Consider the following 23,859-nt stretch of genomic DNA (forward strand, 5'->3'; position numbering starts at 1 on the left):
AGGCCATTGCAAATTTGAATATGACTCATTATCATATAATATCAACTCATTTGAACGTCACTCAGCAGCTGTAGGATGACATCAGAAAAAATTTGATATACCAGAGCTGTAACATCCACCTGATCCTGTAAACTATTATGGAGGATTTGAATTTACGTGCATCTTTGCCTTACACACTGTGTAGATGTGTTACATTGCCTAGTGACACATTGGACCTACAGACACAATTTACAGTGCGAATACAGACACAGTTTTCACAATGAGGTGAAGGCTTCTCATCAGATAACTTAAGTTTAAATGTCCTTTTTGTGTCATATACAATGGTGTAACATGAACCACTTCCAGTTTTGCATTCTAGATAACATCTTTGTTCCTCCTTTCAGAACAGATAAAGCCGTTTCAGCTGACCTTTTTGTGGTCTTGGAGTTTGTTTGGAGTTTGGGTATATGCAAAGGCTGAGTCAACTATGTGTTTGTATTTGTGTGTGTGTGGTTGTGATCCGATTACATGGGTCCTTACGCTGAATTCCCTATACTCCCTACCCACTGTACAGAGAGTAAAATTCACAGGGAATCGCTAAAACGTTTTTTATTTGGAATGCCCTGCAATTCCATAGTTGCCATAGACATGTTTGGAGAGTTAGCTTGCTTTTGTTAGATAGTTGGGTCACAACATTTCAGGTGTGTGTGTGTGTGTGTGTGTGTGTGTGTGTGTGTGTGTGTGTGTGTGTGTGTGTGTGTGTGTGTGTGTGTGTGTGTGTGTGTGTGTGTGTGTGTGTGTGTGTGTGTGTGTGTGTGTGTGTGTGTGTGTGTGTGTGTGTGTGTGTGTGTGTGTTTATCCTTGGGTGCTTATGCACCCTAAGAGGCCTTAAGTGATGTTAGAGTAGCCAATGGGCCATTGGGACCAAGAAATACAATTATTTTACTGGACACAGAAACTCAGACACAGTTGCAACTTTGTGATGGCTTTGCATTAATTCGTGGCATGCCTAATACAGAATGTAATGGGGTCCACGTGAATGTTTGCATTAAGCCAATCATAATCAAAGACCAGAGAGATCAGAGTTTTAGAAAATGAGATGATTCCACAACTAGTTGTTTGATGAAAGCACTCCTCAAAAAGTGGTATAATGTTGCGCGTGTTGCTTTGAAGAGAGAAAGTGCCATGTGTGTAGTTGACTAGTGACATCTGCTGGCAGTAGAAGGGAACTGTGATAGATCACTCACAGTTATCAGATCTTTATTGACATGTAGGCATTCTGCCAAGTATCAAGATACAAGTATCAAAACGATTTCCAAGGAATTAAAACACACAGCTCAAATTGGCTGACACAGTATTAGACAGGTCATTCCCTCCTGACCCAGCTGCAACACATAATCAATGAGTCATGTTAACAACCAACCTGCAGTCGCTGGCACTCTATTTCATTTCAAAATTCTGTTGCTCTTTTCATGTGAAACTACCCAAAGGCATATCATAGATACTACCCAGGCATGGTCAAGCTCACACAAAGACAAAGACACGTGTTGTTGATGAGAAACTGTCCTCTACACATCCTTTAAATGGTGTAGCTGTCTGAATCAGACTGGCAGCAGCACTAGGAGCCTGCTGGCAGGACGTTCTTCTGAAAGTACCCTGGATTGCTGATGTTCCCAGCTGGAAGGTACTGGCAAACCACAAAAGTAGTCTTTCCATCAGTGGCAAGGCCCACTCCCAGCTTTTCAGATCCCTTCCAAACCACTTGGGTGAAGTGTCCTAAAAGTGACAGCAGAGGGCAGACGTGAGTCAGGGACATGTTGAGAATCAAATGACCTACTGTAGAAGTTCATTCTGCTGGTAGTGCTCACCTGTGTTGGACTGAAATCCAGGTCTGCTGAAACTATAATCTTTAATCTCATTGTACCAGCTATCCACTGCTTCTTTCCCTGCAGAAGATAAATTGACTTTTAGGTTTACATTTCTTTAACAAATGAACAACATCCTAAATCAACAGTTACCCCCCCCCCCCCCCCCCCCCCTGACAAAGCCAGATCCTTGTGTTTGTATCAATTAGGCTACTTGTTTTATTTTCCGCACTTGCTGTAGGGGAAACTGTTCTAAAATCCCCCACTTGCTGTAGCTTCACTTTTGTAGGCATTGTATATAATTTTGCATACATTCACAGGTCATTTAAACCCACACCTTCTGTTGTTTCATTGGGTCTGTAGGACATTATTACTTTACAGTTACTGTAAAGTTTCTGTTTCTGTTGCCTATATTGTATATTGAATGAAATTGTATATTTCATTCATATATTTCATTCAGTGTCTTATTTATAGACTGTGCATTATGTTTATGTATGAAGCCAACTGAAAAACATGTGCAATGTATGTTTTTCACATGCTGTATGTCATACTGAGTTGGCACACATGTGAATACCTTTGACTTGTTTGGGTGCAGAGCTCCAAGCGTAGTACAGGTTCTCCCCGTAGTCTGCCTGACTGTGCTGCATCTTGTTGCTGGCCAGCAGATACTTGGCCCACTTCTGAGCTGACCTTGACAGCTCTCTGTTCAAGGTCAGAGGAGCGGCTCCATGTCGCTGACGGTATGTGTTATGGGCCTCCAGGGTCTCCTTGTCAAAGGCGCTGCCTGTTCAACACAAAGTGTGTGTGTGTGTATGTGTGTATGAATAATTTGTTTGGGTGAATAGATAGATAGACATTACATTAATATATGACAAAAGATTCAAGGATCAACCTGTTTGTTTTTTTAACCTTAAAGGATCAACCTGTTTGTTTGTTTGTCATTTACTTTTACGAATATGTAATTCATGATATAACACAGACATGAAGATCAGTGTCATTATAATTACTGTAAAACAACATTACATACTGGACAACATACTGGATTCACATTTAGTGCTAAGGGGGTACCCTCCGTCACAGGTGATGAAAAAACTTACAGAGAGGTTACACCGTAGTCTGGCTATCACCATACTAAGCTCAATCGTTTGAAGATTGAACATTAGTATGGGGAGGCTGTGCTTTGTTTCTACTGCTCAAGAGGCGTGATCAAGGGGTATCGTTCAAATGACTCCGTACGCTTGGATAGTCCTTCAACCAATCAGACCAACGATCTGGTGTGTCTTTTGGATAAGCTAGTTCTGATTGGAGCCAAAGGTTCTGGCAGGGAACAGAGGAGATAGATGTGCAGGTTTCCAGCCTGAGCTGCCCAACGAAATCCAAATTTGCCGTAAGTTCGGGAGGGGTTCACCCAGTACACTGGGCACGTAACCGAAATATTCCATTTGTGTAGCGTCCCCTGCAACAATCAGCTTCCACTACAATCAATGGAACTGGCTACACCGTACGTGAAATTAGACCGTCTTCTTAAACTACTTTTATGCTAGTACTACAGAGCGCTTCAGCGCTTCAGTTAAAGACTCGGTGTAGCCTCCTGGTAGCCTCAGTCCACACGAGAACGCAGTGTTTTGAAAAGAATTTTTTTCACGTTTTTACTGTGATAAGGTCTTATCCACACTGAAACACAGTCGAACGAAATTCACACCTCATTCACACGGCCACAGACCAAAACGAGGCTATGAGGCAACAATTATTGTGTCATACATTCGCCAGTAGGTGGTGAGGATGTGTTAATGATATAGTCAGTGTAGCCCATAGCTAGCCTGGCACGCCCTCCCAGTGACGTAACGCTAGAGAATGTCTAATAAGGGGAGAAGGACCACTAGCGAAATACTTCCGCATGGTACTGCAACTAGAGGGCGATCGCGAGCAAGTGATGAATGAATGGGTGGCAATGGAGCTGAACCCCCCAGTACCACATTTGTCTTTATATAATTTTTTCTCCTGAAATTGCATTAATGCATGCGATGCAGGATAACTTGACTTGACAATTAGCTGACCAATGCAATTTTCTATATGTGTTGTTATTCCTAAAAACCCTTTCAAAGTTTTCATGTCACGTGACACAAAAGCGAACCACTTTACGGCCATAGACCTAAAAGAAGGTTCAGCTTCACGACGTCGTCGTAATCGGTCGCGATTTCTCGCTGACCAATCAGCATCCATGAGCTAAATGCTAGCATGTTACACGGAAAGCGGCCCATCCTATGAAAAGCAGAAAGGACATGAGTGACTTTTTATTTCATTTCCAGTGGAAAACCTATACTCAGGTAGCTACTACGACAATGTACATTAAGAAATGAAGTTGTCAACTGTGAAAAAAACGAGTTTTAGCCGCCTAGCTCCATAGACCACAATTCATTTATCACTTGCTCGGCAGCGTCCCTAGCGGAATTTCAACAGATTGCAGGAACAATCCGGTACAATGGAGTTAATAGGAAGTGGACCGGCTCTCCCTAAAGGGGCTCTGCGTAACGCCTTCAGGCTTTTGCTGTCTGGTCAACTGCTCATTGAGAAGGATTTCTGAGTTCTCGAAATCTGCGGAACTGCCCCCTTTGGTCGAGAACCAATCAACTTTGAGCAGCTCCAACGGCTCTGGGTAGAGGCATGTTCAAGGCAGAGGAAAGAGTGTTGTTATTGGTTTAAACTCGGCAAACCGCTTTCTGACATCTACCAGTAGCAAATCGAGGCACTTAAAGGAGGCGGGTCAACCAGCGCTTGGAGAAACCGTGTTAGCATAGGCTGTTGGTCAGACTAAAGTCTCGCAGAGCCTTTGAAAGTCGATGGTAATCAGGCTAGCCCATAACCTCCTTTTAGTTTATACTGTACATGGCCTCCGTGTGAATGAGGTGAATTGTGTTGCTTTTATATGACTGAAGGTAACAGTGTGTAAATTCAATGAATGGATGGATTTTTTGCAACATATTTATGTAGTGGGTGTTTGTTTTAACATTGTGCAAGAAGTAGACACTTGAATTAAATAAAAATGCCGGTGTCCAGTTTTTTTACCTGTGAGGCTGCTTGAGTTGTGGTCACTCTCTGATTTCTTTGAGGGCAAACTATCCCGATCATTCAGTCCAAATCCAGCTGCAAAAAAAATTAACAAGGAAACATGTTAACAACCAACCTGCAGTCATCTCACTGCCACTCTATTTCATTCGGTTTTAATTCTGTATCAAGTGAAACAACCCAAATGCATGTCATAGACACTACAACAAAAGAAAGAAAGCCAGTATTCAAAGCCCAGGCATGGTCAATCGGACCAGACACAAAGACACGTGTGTTGTTAAAGAGAAGCTGTCCTCTGTATTGAGTAAGCATCCTACAAAAGGTGTAGCTGTCTGAACCAGACTTGCAGCAGCACAATTCTGTTCACCCCTCTGTTCAATCAAGGCACATTTCTTGACTTTGACACATACCAACTGCATCAGCAAGCGCTGCCACAGAGGAGCCTGCTGGTAGGACATTCTTCTGAAAGTATCCTGGATTGCTGATGTTCCCAGCTGGAAGGTACTGGCAAACCACGTACGAAGTTTTTCCGTCAGTGGCAAGGCCCACTCCCAGTTTTTCAGATCCCTTCCAAACCACTTGGGTGAAGTGTCCTAAAAGTGACAGCAGAGGGCAGACGTGAGTCGGGGACATTTGAGAGTCAGTGGCCCACTGTAGAAGTTCATTCTGTGGCAGTGCTCACCTGTGTTGGACTGAAATCCAGGTCTGCTGAAACTGTAATCTTTAATCTCATTGTACCAGTTATCCACTGCCTCTTTTCCTGCAGAAGATCAGTTGACTTTTAGGTTAACATTTCTTTAACAATTTAACCTGTATTCAATATTAGCCTCTCTGACATCTGTTGACAAAGCCAGATCCTTGTTTCAATGAATTGTTCTATTTGTCAATATAATATCCATCATAAACATTTCCCTCTTGCTGTAGCTTTGCTTTTATGCATTCTATACATTTTTGAAAGATATTCACGGCTGCTAAAAACAGACTTCTACAATGACAAGATGAACAACGCCACAGACTCCCGGAAACCTTTCTCAACTTTCAAATCGCTACTCCACCCTCAGCCACCCCCTCCTGCATCCAACCTTACTGCAGACACCCTTGCGTAATTTTTTACAACCAAAGTGGCGGCAATCAGCAGTCAATTCTCTTCACCAAACGCAACAGGCTCAGATACTAAAACCTCTCAACCTCTGGCGGCTGCTGGAACATCCTTTTCAACATTCGCGACTGTCTCCGAGAGTGAGGTAGCTAGACTCCTGACATGCAGCCGTCTTACCACGTGTGCGTTGGACCCTATATCGACGAACATGCTTCAGTCCATCAGCCCGACCATCACACTAGCTATCACACATGTGATCAATGCCTCCCTAACATCCAGCACGTTCCCAGCAGTGTTCAAAGCAGCCCAGGTTACACCTCTACTTAAGAAACCTTCACTCACTACCGTCCTGTCTCGCTACTGCCTTTCCTATCCAAAGGTATAGAGCGAGCAGTTTCCAAATAAGTCTCTGAATTCCTTTCACCGAACAATCTTCTGGATCCAAATCAATCTGGGTTCAAAACCGGTCACTCCACTGACACAGCTCTGCTGTCTGTAACAGAAGCCTTAAAGGAGGCCAGGGCGAACGCTTAGTCATCAGTGCTCATTCTGCTTGATTTATCGGCTGCCTTTGACACGGTAAATCACAGCATCCTTCTCTCTATACTCTCAGATATGGGCATCTCTGGCTCAGCTATTTCCTGGTTTGAATCCTACCTCACAGGCGCTTGTCTAAAGTATCATGGCTTGGACAGCTGTCCACACCTCACTTCCTCTCCACAGGGGTCCCCCAGGGCTCAGTGCTGGGCCCCCTTCTCTTTGCTATCTACACCACCTCCTTGGGACAGATCATCCGCTCGCATGGCCTCTCATACCACTGCTATGATGACACACAGCTTTATCTGTCCTTTCCACCTGATGACCCCTTGGTCTCAACACGAATCTCCGATTGCCTCTCAGACATATCAACATGGATGAAGGCACACCACCTCCAGCTAAACCTCTCAAAAACAGAATTACTGGTCCTCCCAGCCAAACCTACAATACATCATGACACCAGGACTGCAAGAAACAGGAGTCGTTCTCGACAACCAACTAACCTTCTCCGATCATGTAGCCTCAGTAGCCAGGTCGTGCCGCTATGCACTATACAACATACGGATAATCAGGACCTAAGATGCTTCCCAACTCCTGGTACAGGCAATAGTCATCTCTCGACTTGACTATAATGCCTTCCTGACAGGTCTCCAGCCTGCACAGTGAAACCCCTTCAAATGATCCAGAATGCAGCAGCACGCTTGGTCTACAACCAACCCAAAAGGGCGCATGTCACCCCATTGCTCATCCAGCTACACTTGCTACCGATGGCTGCCCGCATCAAATTCAAGACTCTAACGCTTGCCTACATAGTACTCTCCGGCTCTGCTCCCACCTATTTGAATGCCCTCATACAGGCATATGCTACCACACGACCGTTGCGCTCCTCAGCCGAGCAACGTCTAGCTCTTCCAGTAAGCTTCTTAGTTTGTGTTGCCTCAAAAAATATTCATATTTCATTAGTGTCTATTTACTGTGCATTATTTATGAAGCCAACTGAAAAGCATGTAAAATGTATGTTTTTCAAATGTGAAACCTAATGTAATTCTATACATGCTTTTATGTCAAACTGAGTTGGCACACATGTAAATACCTTTGAGTTGTTTGGGTGCAGAGCTCCAAGCGTAGTACAGGTTCTCCCCGTAGTCTGCCTGACTGTGCTGCATCTTGTTGCTGGCCAGCAGATACTTGGCCCACTTCTGAGCTGACCTTGACAGCTCTCTGTTCAAGGTCAGAGGAGCGGCTCCATGTTGCTGACGGTATGTGTTATGGGCTTCCAGGGTCTCCTTGTCAAAGCTGCTGCCTGTTAAACATTGTGTGTGTGTGTGTGTGTGTGTGTGTGTGAATAATTTGTTTGGATGAATAGATAATTGGGTTATTAGGTGCGGAGTAATGGGTGTTTGTTTTAACATTGTGCAAGAAGTAGATACTTGAACTAAATGAAAATGCCCATGTCCAAATCTTCACCTGTGAGGCTGCTTGAGTTGTGGTCACTCCCTGATTTATTTGAGGGCAAACTACCCCGATCATTCCCTCCAGATCGAGCTGAAACACACAATCATCAATGAGACAGCCAACCTGCAGTCATCTCACTGGTACTGGTACTTTATTTCATTCTGTTTTAATTCTTTTTCAAGGGAAACATCGCAAAAACCACAAAAGAAAGCAAGTCTGTATCAAAGCCCAGGCATGGTCAAGCTGACCAGACACAAAGACACGTGTGTTGTTAAAGAGAAGCTGTCCTCTGTATTGAGTAAGCATCCTACAAAAGGTGTAGCTGTCTGAACCAGACTAGCAGCAGCACAACCTCTGTTCAATCAAGGCACGATTCTTGACTTTGAAACATACCACCTGCATCAGCAAGCGCTGCCACAGAGGAGCCTGCTGGCAGGACGTTCTTCTGAAAGTACCCTGGATTACTGATGTTCCCAGCTGGAAGGTACTGGCAAACCACGTACGAAGTCTTTCCATCAGTGGCAAGGCCCACTCCCAGCTTTTCAGATCCCTTCCAAACCACTTGGGTGAAGTGTCCTAAAAGTGACAGCAGAGGGCAGACGTGAGTCAAGGACATGTTGAGAACCGATGGCCTACTGTAGAAGTTCATTCTGTGGCAGTGCTCACCTGTCTTGGACTGGAATCCAGGTCTGCTGAAACTGTAATCTTTTATTTCATTGTACCAGTTATCCACTGCCTCTTTCCCTGCAGAAGATCAGTTTACTTTTAGGTTAACATTTCCGTAACAATTTACATGTAACCTACTTGTATTCAATAGTAGCCACTCTGACATTTAATGACAAAGCCAGATCGTTGTTTCTGTTTCAATTAATTGTTCTATTTGTCAATATCATCTCCATCATAAAAAATATCCTCTTGCTGTAGCTTTACTTTTGTAGGCATTTTTAAAAGACATTCACAGGATATTTAAACCCACTCTTTCTATGATTTCATTGGGCCTGTAGGACATTATGACTTATCTATCCTTTTTTCAGTTCTTGTTGCCTCAAAATATGTAATTCGGTGTCTTATTTATTTACTGTGCATTATGTATGAAGCCAACTGAGGATGTGTAAAAGGTCTGTTTTTCAATTGTAAAACCTAGTGTACTTCCATATTTGCATTTGTAATACTGAGTTGTCACACATGTAAATACCTTCGAGTTGTTTGGGTGCAGAGCTCCAAGTGTAGTACAGGTTCTCCCCGTAGTCTGCCTGACTGTGCTGCATCTTATTGCTGGCCAGCAGATACTCGGCCCACTTCTGAGCTGACCTTGACAGCTCTTTGTTCAAGGTCAGAGGAGAGGCTCCATGTCGCTGACGGTATGTGTTATGGGCTTCCAGGGTCTCCTTGTCAAAGGTGCTGCCTGTTAGACACAAAGTGTGTGTGTGAATAATTTGATTGGGTGAATAATTAGGCAATTGGGTGCAGAGTGGTGGGTGTTTGTTTTAACATTGTACAAGAAGTAGAGACTTGAACTAAATAAAAAGGCTGGTGTCCAAATTTTCACCTGTGAGGCTGCTTGAGTTGTTGTCACTCCCTGATTGCCTTGAGGGTAAACTACCCCGATCATTCCCTCCAGATCCAGCTGCAACACACAATCATCAATGAGACATTAACAACCATCCTGCAGTCATCTCACTGGCACTCTTTCATTCTGTTTTTAATTCTGTATCAAGGGAAACAACCCAAAGGCAAGGTTTCTTCTATCAACATAAATTCAGTGATTATGGTTAGTCCAATGGGTGAAATGACAGGATGATTTTGATTTCTAGTTTTGAAAGACTATTTTCTTAGCGATAGCTAGAGAGACAAGGACTGGGGTTTTGTATTTTGAGGGGATGGGGTTATCTGAAGTATATCTCCTAGAAGACAGAGTGCAGGAGACAGTGAGACTCTGCAGTCCAGTACTGAAGATAGTGTGTTGATTAATGTGGTCCAGAGAGAGTGAACAGGCTGGCAGAGCCAGGTGGCATGAAAATAGGTGTCTGTGCTGCCAGAGGTGCACTGTGAGCAGGTGTCTGTGTCGGATAGTCCCATTTTAAATATTTTACTCTGATTGATGTGGGTTCTGTGGATGGTTTTATATTGTATGAGTTGCAAATTGGTGTTGGTGGTCATAGTGAAGATGTTTCTGCAGAGCTGTGTCCAGAAATCCGGGTCGGGAGATATCATGAGGTCACCTTCCCATTTTTCCTTTTTATTGGGTTATTGTGGGGTTAGATGAAGCGATAAGTCTGTAGAGTTTAGATATAAGTTTTTTGGGGGTAGTTGACTATTTCCAATAACTGTTCAGTGATTTGAGAAGGCTGTAAGGAGTTAGTTAAAGTTATTTTGCTTTTGATTAAAGATTTAAGCTGTTGGTAGCGGAGAAATTTGTCTCTCCCGATCCCGAATTTCTGGATAATTGATGTGAATAGCATAAATTTGTGATTTTCAAATACAGTACGTGGTTGATGTGAGTGATGCCCTTTTGCCCATTTGAGAGGTGGATTGGTTCATTGTGAAGACGTAAGTCAGGGTTATGCCAGAGGGTTGGTTGTATACATGGTGCTAGGGGTGATTTGGTGATTTTGTTGGCTTTCCACCAGGCTGCCAGAGTTGTTGATATTGTAATGTTATGATAGAAGTCCAGTTTTTTGATTGACTGTGGTAAAAAGTGAAGGTCTGGGATTGAATTGGGTGAGCACAGGTTTTGCTCAAGATCAAGCCATGGGTCGGAATGTGTCTGTTGTTGAGTTCATTTATATAAGTATTTTAATTGGTTTGCCAGGTAGTAGTGTGTGAAATTTGGAGCTTCAAGTCCGCCTAAGTGTTTTGTGTTTTGGAGTGTAAGTGCTATCCTTGGTTTTTTGTCTTTCCAGTAGAAGTGAGTGGTGAGGGAGTCTAGTTTTTTGAACCAATAGTCTGTCTGGGTGCTCGGGATCATTGAAAATAGGTAATTAATCTGGGGGAGTGTCTTCATTTTGACTGTTGCAATACGGCCTATGAGTGTGAGTGGGAGCTTGTTCCAACATTTGGAATCGTCTTCTATTTTCTTTAGGAGTGGAGCATAGTTGAGAGTGTATAGCTCTGGCAGCCTGGGGGAAATTGTGATACCTAAGTACTTGATGTTGCCCGTGTTGAGTGGAAGGGAAGGGTCATGGGCTGCAGAGTCCACACCGTCTCCTCATAGCGGAAGTATAGTTTATTTGTTCCAGTTAAAGAGGAATAATGCAGGATTGGCGATTTCATCTCTGGCTTCGCTTTCGTTTTTCGTTTTCGCTCGTTTATGCTTGCATATTTCTCTGCAGAGCTTTCCCGACAGCTTTAGCATGTATATTTATACATATATAGGCTATATATAAATATATAAATTGCAAGCGTGGTTCTTCTTGTTCCTTTCGCGTCTCTTACTTCTAGATGTAAACAGCAGACGATCGTTTATCAGAAAGTTGCAAGGTTGTAATTAGCGGATAGGGACACTAGGGGCGGGAGGAAATGTGACTGTTTTCGATAAAACTGGTCAGTCAAGCAAAACAACGATTTCTAAGCGATTTTATGACTATGAAAAAGTTGCATAGGGTCTCTTTAATTGTGTAGTGAGAGACTTTTGAAAATGTGTTGATGATATTGAAGGTTTTGCTGAGTGATTGGAATGGAGTTTGTAAAATAATAAATCATCTGCATATAGACTAATTTTGTGATAAAGGTTGTTGACTTGGATTCCTTTGATTTTACTGTTTTGCCGTATTGCTGCTGCAAGTGGTTCGATGAATATGGCAAAGAGGGATAGAGAGAGTGGTCTCTTCACCCTTCTGTTCAATCAAGGCACGATTCTTGACTTTGACACATACCAACTGCATCAGAATGCGCTGCCACAGAGGAGCCTGCCGGCAAGACGTTCTTCTGAAAGTACCCTGGATTACTGATGTTCCCAGCTGGAAGGTACTGGCCAACCACGAAAACGGTATTCCCGTCAGTGGCAAGGCCCACTCCCAACTTTTCCGATCCCTTCCAAACCACTTGGGTGAAGTGTCCTAAAAGTGACAGCAGAGGGCAGACAGACGTGAGTCAGGGACATGTTGAGAATCAATGACCTATTAAGTTCATTCTGTGGCAGTGCTCACCTGTGTTGGACTGAAATCCAGGTCTGCTGAAACTGTAATCTTTAATCTCATTGTACCAGCTATCAACTGCCTCTTTCCCTGCAGAAGATCAGTTGAGTTTTAGTTTAACATTTCTTACACCTGCAGAAGTTCACCAAAAGTTCATTATTTTATGTTGACATTGACCAAAACAGAAAACAGACCTAATCACATCTGCTTGTCAAGCAACAGAGTAAAAATAATGATAAATAAGCATAGGTCTATAAACATTTATGTTTGGATCACCAATTTTGTTGAACCCTCAAATCAATGGTGATGGTTGATTTCTTTATCTTTGCATGCTTTGTACAAACCAATAACATACACACGATAAAACCAGATTTAAATTGCAGGTCAACAGTATTTTAGTTGACAATAGCTTAATTGCTGTCAGAATGGTATCACTCAATAAGACCTGTTTTCCAGTGTAGCCCAACATTCCACATAACCCCTATTTACACACACAATCTTTCACCTGCTGAAGGGAGAATAGGGCAGTATATTGATACAGAGAATTTTGTCATTTATATTTCATTGGGTTTGTATTTTGCACCAAAGAAGGCTACTATAAGTGTATTTTTCAGAGTGTCTATTTGCACCCCTTGTACAAATAGCCTTGGCCACAGCTGAGCTATTTACACCCTGTGACGTAACAACAAAGACATTTTGCTCGCGTGCTAACCCTGGCAGGACTATCTTGGCAGGAGATGGCCTACCTACTGTAAGTCCTAAATCTAACCATTATTAAAACAATAATTTAGATGGGAAAGTAGTGCTAAATTTCCATAAACTTTGTTCAGTGAACGGGTAAAACCGTCCGTTTGGATGTTAGACATCGGGTGTAAATAGTATTGTTGATTATATATATTTACACCCGGGTGTAAATAGTAATGTTCATTATTTGCACCTGGGTGCAAATAGCATCTGCCAATATTTTGTTGGTAAAACCATAGGCTACATTTTAGTGATGTGATCATAAAAGTACAAAACAATGAATGTGGCCTCTGACTGGTGACGAGTAATTTGCCCAGACACCTTGTGATCAGAATATTGAGTTTCAGGAAGAATGATCCAGTCCAAGATAATTAATGTGTTGTTTGTTCACACACACAATACATTCTCTCTCACACCAAACACAAGTTTCTTTAGAACTTTAAAGACTTTAGACTTTTGTGTTTCTTGAGAACTCTAATCATCCAATCATCAGTTTCTTGAGAACTCTAATCATCCAATCGGAACACGTGGAACTGGTTATGTGGTTGTCCTTACTGCTCAGCAAGTTGCCCCATGTATCAACTAAAGCAACGAGATGAACATTTCATATGTATCCGCCTTAGCGTTGTTATATTTACCGTTATATTTACTTACAGGGTACTCCCTTAGTGAAAAAACAACTAAAAGGGTCATGAACCTTTCTGATCAACAGCATTACAGTGCAATATCAAGCCATCTGACCTGGGTATGTCAGCGACTTGTCTACACGTTGTACCACCCACTTGACAACTAGAGTTGTGACTTGTTGAGTGAATCTGTGATACAGTATTAAGGCTACGAGATGTAACAGGCAAGTCTACAAGTTGATCTGTTGACTGTTTAGGCTTATGGCATGTCTCATAGGTAGACAAGCTGTTGCTTGTTGTACTGATGAAGGAATAGATTCAATAGACAGATATAGAGGTTTGCAAAGTGATTTCATGCTCCCTTTAAAGAGTATTGTTAGTATTTTCAAAATACTCCCCTCTATGGCATGCTTCAGTGGAAGCATTTCAATTTCACAATTCATCGGTCTCTTTGATCTCTACCATCTCTCACCGCAGCACCAAACCATATGTTTCCTCTGCAATGCTTGGCAGCTGAGGCATGATGAAGTACTTAGGCACTCTTCTGTTGGGATGTCTCAATCATGCAAGTGACTCTAAACAAACTCCTCATGCTCATCCATCCATACTCTATTGGTATTTTCAACCTATCCATGAATGAATTCTTGTGACCAATTAACCCTTCCATCTGTTGCTGTTTCTATTGCCTCAGAAAATAAATATAATGCAATGTCTGATAATGACCGAGCGGCTGTCATAAAGGTTTAGTTTGAATTTGTTTCCTTCAGTATTCTATTTTTAAAGTGTCAACTTAACAGTGTAAAAACGTGTGCCAACAATTCCAGGACACTAAAGGACAAGGCTGCAACTTGGGGGGCATGTAGCCCCACAAGGATTACACGGGACCACTGATAACAAGCGTTAATGTGAAGGACTGAATGGCGTCATATTTTGCACCGCTTTTGAGTACATCTAGTTTCCTCTATATTATCTATGAAGTCAACTGACGACATGTAAAAGGCTTTTTTCTCAAAACACCTTGGTAACACTTACACACAATTCATAATTTGTTAAGCATTTGTTACCTATTAGTTAATGGTGTGTTCATCTTTAGTAATTTATAGTTCATACATAATTTATCATCAGTAAAGTATTTGTTCAAAGTTATGAATGGTTTGTTAATGGTAGATAACAAAATGCAGTTATTATAAAGTGTTACCCACACCTTTTTCCCCAGGGGAGGGGGAAGGACACCTCCATATGAAATGTTCTGTTTTGAGAATCACATGCATAGAATATCCATAATTTTGTAAATTAAGCAGTAAATGAATGTGTTTCCGGAGAAACCTGTTTTCATTTTGACCAGGCCATCCCGCATGGCATCCACAGACATTGCAACATCACCATCACATGCCTTTGTGAGTGATCATACTGAGTTGGCACACATGTAAATACCTTTGAGTTGTTTGGGTGCAGAGCTCCAAGCGTAGTAGAGGTTCTCCCCGTAGTCTGCCTGACTGTGCTGCATCGTCTTGCTGGCCAGCAGATACTCTGCCCACTTCTGAGCTGACCTTGACAGCTCTTTGTTCAAGGTCAGAGGAGAAGCTCCATGTCGCTGACGGTATGTGTTATGGGCTTCCAGGAACTCCTTCTCAAAGGCACTGCCTGTTAGACGCAAAGGAAGATGAGGTAATGAGCTGCTACATTATGTGTGCATACGTGTGTGTGTGTGTGTGTGTGTGTGTGTGTGTGCACGCACATGGCTTTGATGACACGTGTTACGTTTGTGTATTTACATTACATTACATTACATTACTTTTGGCTGATATAACCAAAGCCACTTACAACATGGTAAAAACATTTAAGCTTTTAAGAGCAGGTTTAACAACAAATTAAAAACCACAATAAGTGCATCAATGAGTGTAATAAGTGCATCAATGAGTGTGCACACACACACACACACACACACACGTGTGCGTGTGTGTGTGTGTGTGTGTGTGTGTGTGTGTGTGTGTGTTTTAGACTTTCATTTCAAAATATTACAATCAACATGTTTCTTTTTCAGCTGCCAGGGCATTAACACAGTCAAAATGTTGTTTTATTACTGTCCAATTTAGAAAACAACACAAACATGAAGATCAGTGTCATTACAATTATTATAAGGCAACATAACAGATGCATGTATGGACATTATCTGAGGGAAACATTTGTTGTGGTGAAATGAGAGAAAAAAATACAACTCACCTGCCATTATTCCTGCTTATCTGGCCTTGTCACTTCAGAGTGGAGAAATGTTCAGAAACTGTTGTCACTTCAGTTGACGACTCTGCAACATGCATGAACACTGGAAACCACAGTAGAAAAGGCAGAGCTTGAACAGAAGCATGCTCCACCCTGATTCACGCTCAAGAGAAAAAAAAAACATTTCTGGGAAGGTGGAGACACCTGACAATGTGACACTGAAAAACATCTACTATTTGACATGGTCTGGTGAAAGACAAAAAGGAGACTAAAACAACAGACTTCACTACTTTAATACAAGTGTATTTCATAGCACTGCACTTTATATCCATATTCAAATAATACCGACCATATAACAATTACAGGTTAACGCATGTTTGAATAGACAAGGACATTTAACATTATACAGTACACGGGTAACATGTAGCTTAACATTTACTTGAATGCAGAAAGCAATGGCTGTCTATTCCATGCATTCTCTGCATCCTCTGCCTGATGAGACTTCATTCACTTAAAGGCTAATCATGCGTGGGTTAGGGTCTCTGGCTGTTATCTCCCTCGGCCTGGGAGAAGCTTTACTAGTAGGACTACCTGTAGTACGGTTGTATGCTGTTAAAGTAGTTCACTAGTTCGCCTGTTGGATTGCTTGAAGTGAGTACAAAGAATGGCAAGTTTGGCTTGGTTGCTGGCCATGGTCCTGCGATGCCATGAGTGAGTGATGTCCGCAAACACCCCCTATGGATAAGGGGTCATTTGGAGCTTAGAGCTAATAGTGACATGGAAGAGCAGGGGAGGAGGTGGAAGGCTTTGCAACTCCAGCATGACGTTAAGGGCAGCAAGGAGGGTTTTATACACTATGATGTTCCGTTGGATGTTCTGGCCTTTCTTCTCTTTTCACAATCCAGGTCACGGTACCAAATGTTGGATTTTCTAGTGGTTTGCGTTGTGTTTTAGTTCTAATGTCTAATTTGAGGATGGTCAATAAAGCTTGATGGCTGGATCAAGATCGGCGATTAGATGATGATTTATGGTAGATGGTACAATCAGTATAACAGAACACAGGCTAAGTCTCAGACAGCGAAACTGAACAGTCTTACAGTTGTGATTGCTATCAAAAGCGGCGGCGGAGTATCTCTGTAGAAGATGCTCAACGTTTGGCTTCTCGATCCGTCTCAAAGTCAATTCCTTAGACAAAGTTAGTTATACTGAAATCATGCCCACGTGAAGGTGGTAACGATTGCACAAGACCCGCTCTGGTGGCAAAATCTGGACACACAGCCCTGACTGTTATCTCCCTCGGCCCATGTTATGACTGATGTTCCTGAGGAAGGCTATGCCTTAGTGGTAAACCGGCCTACATGTAAATGTGCACTTAATATCAGAGAATTCGGACAAATCACCATCATCTTGACATATATACCGGGACCAAAATATGAGGAAGCCGCGAATCGTATAAGTGAGAGTTATAACAACGCACTCTCACGTTCAGTGGACCAGCCTATCTTCATCCTTGGGGATTTTAACAACTGTGATCTGTCCAGTCACCTGCCAACTCTACAACAGTACGTGGACTGCCCCACACGTCTCTCTCGGACTCTTGACAAATGCTATGGCAACATACCCAATGCATTTAAAGCAGTGCCCCGTCCACCTTTGGGTAAGTCAGACCATAATGTTATTCACCTGCTGCCAAAGTATAAAGCCAAGATCAAACGAGAGAAGCCTACGGTCAAAGAGGTATCACTGTGGTCTGATGCATGTAAGGAGAGACTGAGAGACTGTTTTGATGATACAGACTGGGACATTTTCTTTGATAATTGTACAGATGCAAATGAGCTAACAGAATCAATAACATCTTATATAACCTTTTGTGAGAATAATGTTGTCATAACTAAAACTGTTAAGATATACCCCAATAATAAAGTGTGGGTCTCTCATGAAATGAAAAAGTGCCTCTGTGAGAAAAGGGCTGCTTTTGCACAGGGAAACACTACCCTTTTCAAAGAAAAAAGACAGGAATTGAGAGGGATTATTAAAAAATCCAAACAACAACATAGAGATAAAATGGAGAGTCAGTTTGTTACAGGGGATGCTCGTAAAGCATGGAATAGTCTTAATAATATGATGGGTAGAGAGGCCAGGAAGCAACACTGCCCACTCAGTAACACTATTTCATTTGCTAACAAACTTAATCAGTTTTATAGCAGGTTTGATAACACACAGGGGATTAGTTCTGATCAAGCATGTAGTCCTGTCTGGCATACCATCACTCTCACTGAGCAGGAGATAGCAGGTTGTCTTGCCAGGGTTAACCCTTTTAAAGCACCGGGTCCAGATGGCCTTAGGGGGAGGGCCTTAGCTGGGTGCATTTTCCAACTTAAAGGTGTTTTCACTAGGCTATTTCAGACACTGCTTGACACACACACAGTTCCGCTTTCATGGAAGAAAACTACAATAATCCCAGTGCCGAAAAAGTCTCACCCTGTCTTACTCAACGACTTCAGACCAATTGCTCTCACCAGCATTCTATGCAAATGTATGGAAAGGGTAGTATTGGGTCGTCTAGCAAACTCTCATTTGCTAGACAATCTACAGTTTGCATATAAGGCACAAAGAGGTACTGAGGATGCCACTCTAACTCTCATTCACATGGTTAGCAAGCACATCCAACTCCCAAAGGCCTACGCTAGAATTTTGTTTATTGATTTTAGTTCAGCTTTTAATACAGTCAAGACTGACATCCTTTTAAAACGATTATCAAAACTGGAGACAAATGGGCACCTTGTATTATGGATTAAGGACTTTTTAACTGATCGTCCTCAAAGGGTCTCTGTACAGGGTACCATGTCTGATGAGGTTGTTTTAAATACTGGTGTGCCTCAAGGCTGTGTTCTATCTCCTGTGTTATTCTCCATGTACATCAATGAAATGCAGATCTGTGATAGTAATTTTAGCCTATTCAAATATGCTGATGATATGGCAATGGTTGGTCTAATGGTCAGGGGGAATGTGGATTTGGAGCAGACCTACCTTAATCACATCCACCGCCTTGTGGCTTGGTGTGAGGAAAGTGCCCTTGTCCTAAACCCCACTAAGACCAAAGAACTTGTTGTCAACACAAGGGGTGGACAACCTACATGTCAACCAGTTACAATTGGGGGCCAACATGTTGAGGTTGTCTGCAGTTTTAAATATCTAGGTACTATATTAGACCATAACCTAAATTTTATTGAACACACTGATCATATTTTTAAGAAGGCATCCCAAAGATTGTTTCTCTTAAGGAAACTCAACAGCTTTGATGTGAGTAAAAAAGTCCTGGGGATGGTTTACACCAGTCTGCTGGAAAGTGTAATATCATACAACATTACATGCTGGTATGGGAACTTGGGGGTTAGGAGCAAGAGTAAGCTCACAAAAATTATAAATATGGCCAGTAAAATCATACTGAACCCCCAGAGACAGCTGGTGGAACTGTATACAACCCACACTAAGAGGAAAGCTCTACAGATAGTCCAGGACCCTCTACATCCACTATATCACACCTTTGAAAGACTCCCTTCAGGAAGAAGGTACAGAGTACCTACATCCAGTAGAAATATTTTTAAGAAATCTTTTATACCTTTATCTATTAACTTATTAAATCAACTCAACTTATGAGTTCTACAAATCATACTCCATGTCCCCACTGACCACTAATTAAGTAATTTATTATTCACTTTACTGTTTTTTATGATAATTTAACCCATTTGCACATGTCCATATCCCCATATCTGCTGTGCAGACTTGTTTGTGCCATATGTTGTACCTGCTGTGTAATCTTGGTTTGTGTTTGTTTTTTGTTGCACTTGCTGTTGAGTCTTTGTCTGTGTTTGCTCTATGTTGTACTTGCTGTGTAGTCTCTGTGTATGTCTGCCTTATGTTGTACCTGATGTGTAGTCTCTGTCTGTGTTTGCTTTATGTTGTACTTGTTGTGTAGTCTTGCCTGTGTGTGCTATACGTGTATGTTGTGGGGCCAAAGATGAATTTCCACAGTAGTGGACAATAAAGACTTCTAATCTAATTAAAGTCAGCCTTTCTGGAGAGAGAGAAAGTAATGTACAATGGTATATCATCACACACATATAATATTCTATGGATAACATATGAACACATCAGAAGTACAGTAAGAATACCCTAGAATTCTACAGGTGTCTCTATGTGGACAGTTTATTTGTGTTGTACAGGACTCAAACATTGATTTTGTGGCATTTCCCTGCATAACACTTCAGGACTTAATTGTAATTTATCATGAGGTCTAAATTAAACAAATGAGGTGTTTCAAATCAAACTAGAGTGAATGGATAGTTGTTGTCTGGATGCATTCTTCAGCCCTGTGGGCCTTATGCAATAGCTGGTCCCTCATACTCGGAGTACTGCACACGGATACTGCCTACATACTGTAACTTCAAACATCGCAAAAGCAATGGAGCAAAGCAGCTATCCAGACCTCCTCCAACAGGTATCTAACGTATGTACTGTACACTCACTGCTAATGAGCCACATAATTTTTCGATCCCAATTTTGTCAAGCGGTACGGCCTGTCCCTACCTGTATCTCCATTTTATCATTTCACTGAAGTGCGTGCGACTGGTGAAACAAGGTTAACAGCTGAGTCCAGTGCTTTTTGCTTCACCTAATCTGTCGTCATTACTATTGTGCCATTACAATAACTATAATAACTGCCTTTGTAAGGTAAACACATCAGCAAATATCAGTTTACAGCACTGTACCCTGCATGCACAAGAGAGTTTAAACAGAGGATGTTCCAACTTGTTTTTCTCATGTTCTTATCATGCTTGTATAAGAAGGCAGAGAAACCAAACAACGTTTTATAACTGACCGCACCAGGAATGAACACCCACACACATCTGAAATAGACAATTATCAAGATAAAATCTTACACTATGTAACCAATCACATGACTTTGATCAAGCAAAATGTACACCTTGTGGAACTTGAAATACTGCTCTCTTGTCGGAAAACACACAGGCACTTTGAAGCAAGGACACCATGAAGGCAAATATTTACATGATTTCTCATTCAATTCAGAGTGCTTTGTTGTACAGAAAGTCATGGCTGTCTATTCCATGCAGTCCCCTCCTCCCTTGTCTGACGGGTCGACATTTAAAAGCTCATCACTGAGTTGCTGTGTCTCAGTGCAGACATGTCACTGTCTCTGCCTGTGGTGGTGTCCACCTGTTGATGGATAATTGTACATTTTCTTAATTTCCCTGCATCACATTTCTATCTTGGAGTGTGAATATATCCCTTCTCCCTTATTTGCCTTATGATCACTGTACCTCATGGTCATGGTTTCGTATTTCACATTAAGTGAGATTTAGAATGTTCAGGTATTTTGACCAATCAAGAACGTAACAACAAAGATTGAATTTAGAAACGAGATAGAATGTTTTGGATTATTATTATGGTCTGAGCGTTGCGTTACGCTTGCTGCTGCCGCTTGCCGCTGCCACTGGCTAATGTGACCCCCGCCTAAGTGATTAGCCTGCTAGCGCCTACTGGTGGTGATGCAGATCTGGCCCTTATCTGGCCCTGACCTGGCCCTTATCTGACCCTGATCTGGCCCTTATCTGGTCCTGATCTGGCGGCTTGCTGCGCCTCCTGCTCTCTGGGTGCACCACAGCAGTGCCCATTATGCAACAGCTGGTCACACATATTTGGAATTATTTTATTTTCCACTTCAACAAAAGCAACACCACAATAGTTTTGCACCCAGACAGGTGTGGCAAAAGGTACAAATATAATTAGCCTACCTTTTCCACCATGTAATTATATTCATAAAGATTTAATCGCAAACAATATTTGAGGTGAGTGTAGCCAATATATTATCAGGAAGTGCACACGCTTTGGCCGTGTTGACATTTCTAGATTGTTAAGGATGATAGACTGAAGTATTTTCATTTTATATAGCGGGTTCTTACTGATTGGTATGTTTGCCAGTGTTGTTCCATGCAAAATAGAGATCATCCATCTCAAAATAGAGCCCGCCCATGAAAATCTTAGGGTCTTTCAATTAAGTGAAGGCGTCTGTATGTCTCAGTGCTGTTCTGCTGTAATGAGATCATTAGTGGTCTGGTCAATAAAGGCTTACTTAGCAGACCCTCTGTAAAGCCATTCCCAGACAAGAGGGGTCTGCAGAATACATTTGAAGTGTTCTGCATGATACATTTGAAATGTTCTGCATACTAAATTTGATGGTTTTAATCCAAATAAAAAGCGTGCGAATTTCAGCCTGTTGCTCTGTTGCTCTGAGTCACCGCACATTATATTCTAATATTTTCTATTGAATATGTTTTTGTATTCATGAGTGTTCAGAAAATGATGTGGCGGTGAACTGTAATGTGCTGTGCTTTGTAGAAATGCATTGAGTTTTTCCAATTCAATTCATGTTGTTAACCTCCTGTGTCCTGAACACGGAAAAAGAAACTATTTTTGATTACAGAGACTGTTGCGCAACGCCACAGAAGAGTTTTTTACATCCTGTTTCAGACGCATATCCTCATATTTGACTTCCACAAAACAGTTTGTGTAACAGCACAACAGAGGAACAACTTGCCTGTCCTGAGTACCAACACCTAGAAGAGACACTTTTACTTCATCAAAGTCAATGTGGAGCTCAAACGTAAATCATTGAGGAGCATCTAGGTGCCATTATTTTTCAGAGAAAGATCTTGACACCTCTAATTGAGCTGACTGAATCTGGCTCAATCTCAAGCATGTTGTTGCAGTCTGGTGTCAACTACAGTCACATGATGTAGCCCAAGAATGTTAGCACCTGCTAACACACACTCAAAATCTGCCCATCATCACCACTGTGGCCAGTTCTACTACTGTCATAAGAGAGATGACTGTGAAAGTGTGCAATTCATTTCCTATTGATCTGACAATAAAATATGACTAAAGATAAAATATGAGCGAGAAAATGAAGCTTAGAGGATAGAGTCCCATAAGTCGATGAAGGCATTCGTTTTTTAGTTTGTTTTGTACCTGTGTGTGTTTCCTCTGCTGCACTTGTCCTTTGATTCTGTCTTGCTTTTCGCTCCTTTCTTCTGTGTGGGACTGACGGCTGCTGAACTGAAACCACTGTTCAATGAATCTCAAACGAGGTTGCCCCTGTGGTTGGATAGGAAGTCAAAGAAGAGGTGACACATACGCCCGCGTACACACACACACACACACACACACACACACACACACACACACACACACACACACACACACGCAGACACACACACACACACACACGCACGTACGCATGCACGCACGCACACACGCACACACACACACACACACACAAAACATGTGCAAAAAGACAGACACATAAATGGAAAATCATGCATCTCATATATGCCACGCCCATCAGCATACCACTGTTTTGATGCCCTGAGGGAGAAATAGAGGAATTGTGTAAAAGACTCAGGTTCTAACCTGCACGTTGATCCTCTGCTTCCCCTCTGCAGCTGATCTCAGCGTTCTGCAACTTATAGGCCGGAGGATGTCGTATTGACTTCCTCCTCCTCGTGCCTTCAGCTCCTCTCTGCATCACCATCAGTCTTGTCATCTTGTGTCGTCATAGATACCACTGGCCAAATACACAGCCCTGCGGAAAGGACAGCGCTGTCACAAAAGGCTTTTTTAATGTTCATCTGAGGAGTCTGCTTCTTTTTTTTTCTTATCTCTCTTTTCAACATGTTATCTCAGAATACTGGCAAAATATGCAAATTGTGGGGGTGCAACTATAGGTGTGAAGGTTTGTATCCCCCTACTTGCCCTTACAAACAAATAACTGCATCACGATAAAGCTTGTCATCTTGTATTGTCTTTGATACCACTGACCAAACAGCCTACACAGCCCTGCAGGAGGACATAGTGCTGTCACAAAAGGCTTTTTAAGAACCCTTCCCTTTTCAACATGTTATCTCAGAATACTGGCAAAATATGCAAATTGTGTGGGTGCAACTAGGTGCAAAGGTTAGCATCCTCCTACTTGCCCTATTACAACTGCATTACTTCAAGGAAATATTTGCCGTTCTTACGCAGGAAATGCATATTTTGGACATGAAAAATGT

General features: G+C 42.0%; 1 protein-coding gene across 2 annotated transcripts; it reads right to left on the reverse strand.

Annotated features, from left to right (window-relative positions):
* Positions 1–1,192: 1,192 nt before the first annotated feature.
* glipr2 (GLI pathogenesis-related 2) lies at positions 1,193–23,282 on the reverse strand. 2 transcript variants are annotated; one of them, XM_062554628.1, is made up of 18 exons: positions 23,219–23,282; positions 22,778–22,903; positions 15,731–15,830; positions 14,942–15,151; positions 12,150–12,227; positions 11,877–12,059; positions 9,551–9,628; positions 9,197–9,406; positions 8,668–8,745; positions 8,395–8,577; positions 8,014–8,091; positions 7,640–7,849; positions 5,593–5,670; positions 5,321–5,503; positions 4,911–4,988; positions 2,419–2,628; positions 1,848–1,925; positions 1,193–1,755 (listed from the first exon to the last, which is right to left on the reverse strand). In XM_062554628.1, the coding sequence occupies exons 3-18, from the start codon at positions 15,735–15,737 to the stop codon at positions 1,598–1,600; spliced, it is 2,100 nt and encodes a 699-aa protein (XP_062410612.1). In that variant the 5' UTR covers positions 15,738–15,830; positions 22,778–22,903; positions 23,219–23,282; the 3' UTR covers positions 1,193–1,597. The 2 variants fall into 2 exon arrangements, with proteins under 2 accessions (XP_062410612.1, XP_062410611.1); XM_062554627.1 differs by lacking the exon at positions 23,219–23,282 and having other exon boundaries at positions 22,778–23,001.
* Positions 23,283–23,859: the final 577 nt, after the last annotated feature.

The sequence above is a fragment of the Sardina pilchardus genome, chromosome 14 (assembly GCF_963854185.1).
Source record: "Sardina pilchardus chromosome 14, fSarPil1.1, whole genome shotgun sequence".
NCBI classification, from domain to species: Eukaryota; Metazoa; Chordata; class Actinopteri; order Clupeiformes; family Clupeidae; genus Sardina; species Sardina pilchardus.

What these genes read in the sequence shown, in the direction of transcription:
- glipr2 (XM_062554628.1), bottom strand. An exon ending in CAACTCAAGCAGCCTCACAG is followed by an intron (nt 7,850 to 8,013) that starts GTGAAGATTTGG and finishes AATGTTTAACAG; the next exon opens with GCAGCAGCTTTGACAAGGAG. An exon ending in AGCGCTTGCTGATGCAGTTG is followed by an intron (nt 4,989 to 5,320) that starts GTATGTGTCAAA and finishes TTTTTTTTGCAG; the next exon opens with CTGGATTTGGACTGAATGAT.